This window comes from Xiphophorus couchianus, chromosome 6 (assembly GCF_001444195.1).
Source record: "Xiphophorus couchianus chromosome 6, X_couchianus-1.0, whole genome shotgun sequence".
NCBI lineage: Eukaryota > Metazoa > Chordata > Actinopteri > Cyprinodontiformes > Poeciliidae > Xiphophorus > Xiphophorus couchianus.
The window spans coordinates 12,708,769-12,715,580 of record NC_040233.1 but is presented as its reverse complement, the minus strand read 5'-3'; the positions used below and the strand labels follow the sequence as shown (position 1 = coordinate 12,715,580).

Genomic DNA, 6,812 nt, shown 5'->3' with positions numbered 1-6,812 from the left:
TGTCAAAAAGATAGAACTTTTTTGACAACATAAAGTAGACCAAAATAAATCTCAAAATAACACATCATGCCCTGATCTAAAGAAATTCAACAGCATATGAGAACATCATTGATTTCTATTTGTTTGGTAAGAACTACAAAGTGCTTTCTCAGGTTTTTTCAATGAACCACATTGACTATCAACAAATGAAGAAAACAAGGAGGACCAAAATTACTCTGAGAGAACATCGACGATTCATCCAGGACGTCCTAGAACGATATCTAAAGCTCTGTAGCTCTTCCCTGAGTTAAGGTAAAGACAGATTGATTAGACCAAAGTGGATCTTTCTGGATGGTTGTGCTTTCTGTTACATCAGGGCATAAATGTAATTTAACGTAAAGGAACATCGTAACTGAAAACAAGCACAGCAATGGTTGTGTGATGCTCTGGGGCAACTTTACTGCTGCTTGGTCACAGGTTTAAACTGTTCTTCTGTCTAGTACAGAGGTCACCAACCTTCACAATCCACAGAGACATTTTTGACTCTTGTTTTTGTTTATATATCTCTACAAAGATGTATTTTATTTAATTTAAACTGGGAAATTAAAGAACCTCATTACATTTGTTTGTAGGTTTATCATTTCTGCCCAAGCTTGTTCGGTGTAATGTAGTGTGGCTAAAGATTTGCTGGTAGCTCTGGCATTGCACGCTCCAGCCCCACTGCTTCAACAAAATTAGCTTACATGCATTACTGTTACAGAAGTATTGATGCGAGCTTTGATTCCCATCCTAATAACAAAATTTATATCTTTTCAAAAGCTCTTCAGTAGTTCTATTAGTCCTAGATGGGAAAAATCTTTGACAGTAATATTAAAATTTTGTTCACTTTTGTAGCTTTTCAGCAGTATCGATAGGGGAGAGCAAACTGTTATTACACCAGATGCATTGTGGGAAAATACAAACGACAGTGTCTGTCCATGTCTCCTGAGGCTGCACAATGGCACAATTCTGTATATTGAATAGCGGACTTACGTAACAAGAGGAGGAATATTAATGGATGTCCACTCAGACGGATGGAAAGCGGTGTTTTACATACTTGAATGATGACACCAGAGGTTCAAACGACTGCTACAGTGGCCTGTGTGTGCCGTGGTGCACAAAAGACTTTAGTTAGGCATGCTGTTAGTATGCTGGTTAGTTTTGTCTTTAAATAAAACATCTATACTGTTTAAAAGCATAGTATAATTTCACATTTAAATCTTATATTAATATTAATAATGGCATAAGACAGATTGTTGGATGAAAAAATGTTGAGCCCTGGTATCCTTTTGGAAAATCAGTGTGTGGACCTATTGGCTCTTTAAGGCTGAACTGCTCTGTCCGAGAAATGTTTGTGAACTATGAATTGCAGTAAAAGTCATTGTAAACAAACGCTCACATGACAGGAAGAGCAGCTTGAGGCTGAGTTAGGACAATCCAATATCTGTCCAAATATGTCTGTCCTGTTCCGGTCTGCGGCGGCTGCCCATTGCTGCTAAAGTGTAATTGTTCACGGCACCAAGCAGACACACGCACACAAGCAGTTCATCCACAGCATCCACAACAACATGATCAATAGCACTATTTGTCCATTCAGCGCAGTGCTGGTGTTATCGGAGAAGTCGATAATCGCGGTGATGGGAATGTGGAAGGGTTGCACTGGTGATGCTTTGTTTATGTCCTTCAAAGTGCAGCTGGGAACAGCATACAGATATCGGTGCATGTGTTGTTGTCAGTACATGCAGCTGTTTATAGATGTGCCCTGGTACTGTAAACGCTGTTTTAAACAAATAAAGGGTAATCTAACCAGCCTGTTTCCAGGAACATTCTGCTGCGTTTGCAGAGAAACTCGTTTCTTCTGAGTGATTATCAGTCATGTTTGTGTGCTGCAGGTGGAGGAGAGGTGCTACCAGCTGACCTAATTTCCTGCTTGATTCTGCTATCAAACACTATAGAATAGTTTTGTTGTTGTTTTTTTTTATTCCCATCAGATATCTCTGGCGATATTACCTCAGTTTGTCACATTACGCCTAGAAATTTAAATGTTTTATTTGGATTTTATGTGACAAAATAGCATAAGTTGGTGCAAAATTGTAAAGTAGAAGGAAAAGATTGCATGTTTTTAAGTAAAAAAGTCATTTGAAAAGTGTGTATGTCACATTCTTCAGGTGTGTATGCATACGCCTTTCATATCCAGACATTTGTTAGTTATTTGCAGTCACTCAAGCTCAGTGAGATTGGCTGGAAATCATTTGTGCACATCAATTTTCAAGTCTTGTCACAGATTTTGTAATTTAGGTCTAGACTTTGACTTAGCCACTGATCTAAACCATTCTTTTGAATTGAACCTCCCATTCAACTTCAAGTCCTTTCAACCTTCTTCCAGAATTGCCTTGTATTCAGATCTGCCCAGATTCTCTGACCCTGCTGAAGAAAAGCATCCCCACACCATGAGGCATAAAAATATTTCAGTTATGGGGATGGGAGTTTCAGAATGGTGCACTGTGCCACTTTTCAACTAGTCAGTTGCATATAACCCAAAGATCTTACTTTTAGTCTCATCTGCCCAGAGCACCTTCTTCCATGTGCTTCCTGGGTTCGCTGCATAGCTTGAGGCAAACCATGCAAATTGGACATCTTTTTGTTTTGTTAGACAATTACTGTCTGCTACAGCAAAAAGTGCTCTGTCAATAAATTCTCACACCAGAGCTGTGGATCTTTGCATCTACTCCAAAGTTACCAGGGTTATCTTTTGTGTTTCTCTGATTAATGATCTCCTTTCCCAACTCAATTTAGGAGAAGAATTGAATCTTGGCAGGTCTGTAGTCTCTTTTCAATTTTGGATTGTGAATAGAAAAGCTCTCTACTAGGGTGGCAGAGTTATGAGGGCTGAATGCAAAGTCTGTGTAAAATTCACAAACCTTTTCTGATGGAAAGGTAGTGAATCTCACAGAATTTCTCAAGTCACCAGAGACATGTTTGTATAGGCTCAAATATTATCCAGAAACTAAAACTCGTTGGTGAACGATTCCACTCCCACCTCGTCAGATATGTTTGACAGACTTGATCCAAATAAATGAAAGAGAAACTTGTCAACACATTCCCTGTGTTTGGTCTTTCATTTAATTTGTACCAAATGTATCCCTGTAACAAATGACAGAATGTTTAAAACGTTAATTTAGGGATCCTGGGTATGGGAGACAGTTGTGTGAAGTGAGCATGCACATGCCTGTGGGTGATTTTGTGGCTAGTTGTGGCTCCCCAGGGATTTGTGATTTAATGGATTCACTTGTGTAGGCCAGCGTAGAGCCGTTTAGCAGCTCAACACTTGGATCACGGATTCATTCCATCTCTTTAATTAAGGCTCAGTATTTGCTGTCATTAGTACCACAGCTAATCATTCCAGAACGAATGCAGAGGCCCCAAACCTGCAGTGATGTTAGCTCTGTCTGCTTGGAGGACGTTAGCTCCGCCTGCCATGGTTAATGTGGTTAAGATGATGTGACCTTTCAGTTTCACTCACAGAACAAGTCCAGCTCTCCAAAGTGCTGGCTCATTGTTCATCACAGAATGTCTCGGAACAAAAGCCACATCGAGGAATCGCATTAACATTTTCTGTCACCATTTATTAATTCACCAAATACAGTGAAAATGGCATCATAATATACAATGACTCATTCTTAGAATGTCATGACATTTTTGTTGCTTTTTTGCTTCATAAAACAATGTTGTTGTTTTTTTTTTTTAAATATTTGAAAATATTAAGGTTTCATGCACAACCAACCATTTGTTGAAAAGTATGGTACAAAATAAAATAAATAAGTCAAACCAAACAAACAAAAATAACTTGTCATGTTCAAAATCGATCAAATAACAATGCGTTATTTGAGGATAATCGTAAACAGTGCAATATACTCTAAAACTGCCATATTTTTCTAACAAATTCATCAACGAAGCTGAACTCACAGTATACGATTTCTTAATAATAGTTTAACATTGATGTGTGCAAAAAACCCAGACACATTCAGTAAGTCTTTAAAAAAATGCCTGACCTTTGATATAGAACGAGACCGGTCCACTAAACTCTGAGATTAGCCAGTGTGAGGCCCAGTCCCATTAATCAAACCCTCTCTGAAGTACAAATATTGTTGTTGATGAACCGTAAGACGAGAGACTAGCATATAATTCAAATAACAAATATTTAGATATAAAAATACAAATATGACTTTTCTGTTGTTGTTGTTAAAAAGAAGCGTGCCAGGGTTACGAGTGGCGGTACCTGCATTGGCACCAGAATGAGACAGTTCATGCAAAATAGATGGAGAGTGGTGGGAGGGAGAAATTTCTAACTCTACAGAGAATTGCAAATATAAATTTTCAAAACTGTATAACTCCCTATCAGTTACATAACCAATATTTAAACCATTTCCTGGAATTTCCACATTCGCGGAGGCCTCTGTGGATATCTGACGAGTTGCAAAACAAACAAAGAAGAAGATGAGAAATGGAAGAAAAACAAAATTGAGATATGTGCAGGTTTAAATCAGCTACATGGAGGTGCCATCCTGCACCATTCACCACCAAAGGGGGTAATGCAAGATGAACAGTGTAGTCTGTTTCTCTGCTGTTTATACGCTGAAACAAACAGGGAAAGAAGGGGGGCATGGGGGAGAGGGTCTACTACAGAAGATATCAACATTGCACCATCCTCGGATAATATGTCTTTATACATATAATGAGTCTCCTTTAATAAAGTTTGGTTTATCTGTTCTGTTTTTCTTCTTCTTCTCTTGTAAAAGCATTAGCAGCAACAGGGGATGCATTGGATCAGTGCTGAAAGGACAGCTCCCTTAAAACGCGCCGTGGCTGACTGGATCAACAAAGCAAAGCCTAGAGGGCTGAGGAAAGTAGGGGGCGGGGGGTGGGGGGTGGGGCGTTTTAAGAGCTTATAGCTTCACCTACTGTACAACTTATTGAAATAGGGCTGGGATTTAGCTTCGCCCTCTATAGTTGCAGTTTTTTGTTGTTTACAGCGCTTTTATATATTTATATATATATATATATATATATATATTTCTAGGAAAAAAGAAACAGAAAGAGATGATCGTGAAGGAAAACGACAAGTTCATCCATTATTTTAAGTCAGCAGAGGTTGAGATGCGCAGCAGCCATCTCAACATCCTGCTGCGCATCGGTAGTTAAAATCGGGATTCTTTTTGGAGAATTGCCAGCAATCCCACAATAAATCTTGGTCTTTATTTCCCCCCCCCCCCTCCTCTTAGAGTCCACCAGTCTTTCTTCACCTCTTCCTTTTTCTTTCCCCCCTCTCAAGGCTTTGTCCATTCCCCTTCTTTTTTCTCCTTCTTTCATCGTCCCCATCCTCGTTCAGAGCTGCCCGTGTTTTCTTCTTCTTCTTCTTACTCTCTCTCTCTCCTGCAATCCTCGAACATGCACAGCCGACAAGTGCTTCAAATCGGGTGATCGGAAATTAAAAAAGTCTGCAAGGCCATCGGAGACGTTTTAAACGCCAGGTGAGGACTTGTCCGTCATCCCCTTCAGGACCTCGTCTATTCGGTCGTCCTCGATGACCACTGTGGACAAAAGGGGAGGAAAAAAATGGATGAAGATGTTTAGATCAAAGCAGCTCACATTCAATATAAAACTATGGCAAAGACACAGCACGTCGTTTCGCTTTATCTATTAGTGGCGCACGAAATGCCCAAATTAAATTCTGACACGTAAAGGCGCATCTTTAATGGCAAAGAGCCAGTCTTTTATCCTTACTGTTTAATAAAGAGTGCCTACAGGGTGTGTCCCTGCCAGCACGGAGATAATCTCCTGTCTATGAATGTAAACAGAATGTCACCTGAAAGTATTTGCGCACTGATTAAGGTGGCTGGAATATTCCAGACGCCGCAACACCTTTGTCATTTTTTCTCTCTCTCTCTCTTTTGCATCTTTCCAAAACTTGTCATTTAAAAAGCATCCTTTACCGTGCTTGGCTCTGCCGATCTGTCCCAGCTTTGGGGGTCTTTTCGCCTGCGACGCAGCGAAGAAGGCGCTTGTGTCCTGCAGTCCGCAACTAAAGGACATCTGGCTGACCTCGCTGTCCGCTCCGTAGCCGCTCATTTTGCCCTCGTTGTATGGCAGCACCTCGGACATTGTGGCACGTATAGAAGAGCTAACCCGCTTAGAAAAGAGGGGGGGTGAAAAAAGAAGCAACACAAAGCAGACTTCCTTCCTCGGGGAGATTTAGATCCCTCTTCGCGCAAGTTGCAGCCGCTTGTCTCCTGCAGGAGGGTTTTTCTCTGAGAGTGGAACCCGGTGCGTTGCGGTCTCTGTATGCGGTGCAGCTGCAGCCAGAGAAGGTGTTTGTGCGTTAAGGGGAGAGAGAGAAAAAGAGAGAGAGAGAAATAGGAGGGAGAGAGAGGGAGTCAGCGAGGGAGCTGCGTTCAGTTGTGCTGCTGGCTGATGTCTGGCGAGGGATTGTGGGAGATCCCGGGATCATAAAGGAAACCCAGGCAGAGCGGTGAAGTCATCCATCCGGGGTTGAAGCGCGAGAGTGTGTGCGTGCCTGTATGGAGTCTGTGTGTGTGTATGTGGGGGGGAGGGTGTTTTGGGGGGAGGGGGGGCGCTGCTCAGAGAGACTAAGGAGCAAGAGTGACGCCAACAGGCCACAGATGAAATAGCTGAGGTTCAAATGAGGCCTGACAACTTTTTTGTGTCTTCTTCTGGATTAACTTTGTCCAGCATCATCAGTGTTTCACATTATGCATCATTATGCATTATCCTTC

At 41.3% G+C, this 6,812-nt stretch overlaps 1 protein-coding gene across 1 annotated transcript; it reads right to left on the bottom strand.

Moving 5' to 3' along the window:
• Positions 1-3,623: 3,623 nt before the first annotated feature.
• camk2n2a (calcium/calmodulin-dependent protein kinase II inhibitor 2a) lies at positions 3,624-6,572 on the bottom strand. Its single transcript, XM_028021532.1, has 2 exons — positions 6,012-6,572; positions 3,624-5,609 (listed from the first exon to the last, which is right to left on the bottom strand). The coding sequence occupies exons 1-2, from the start codon at positions 6,178-6,180 to the stop codon at positions 5,539-5,541; spliced, it is 240 nt and encodes a 79-aa protein (XP_027877333.1). The 5' UTR covers positions 6,181-6,572; the 3' UTR covers positions 3,624-5,538.
• Positions 6,573-6,812: the final 240 nt, after the last annotated feature.

Coding starts and splice junctions, on each gene's coding strand:
- camk2n2a (XM_028021532.1), bottom strand. CDS start 6,180: ATGTCCGAGGTGCTGCCATACAACGAGGGCAAAATGAGCGGCTACGGA. Junction 5,610..6,011: donor GATCGGCAGAGCCAAGCACG/GTAAAGGATGCT, acceptor TTTTGTCCACAG/TGGTCATCGAGGACGACCGA.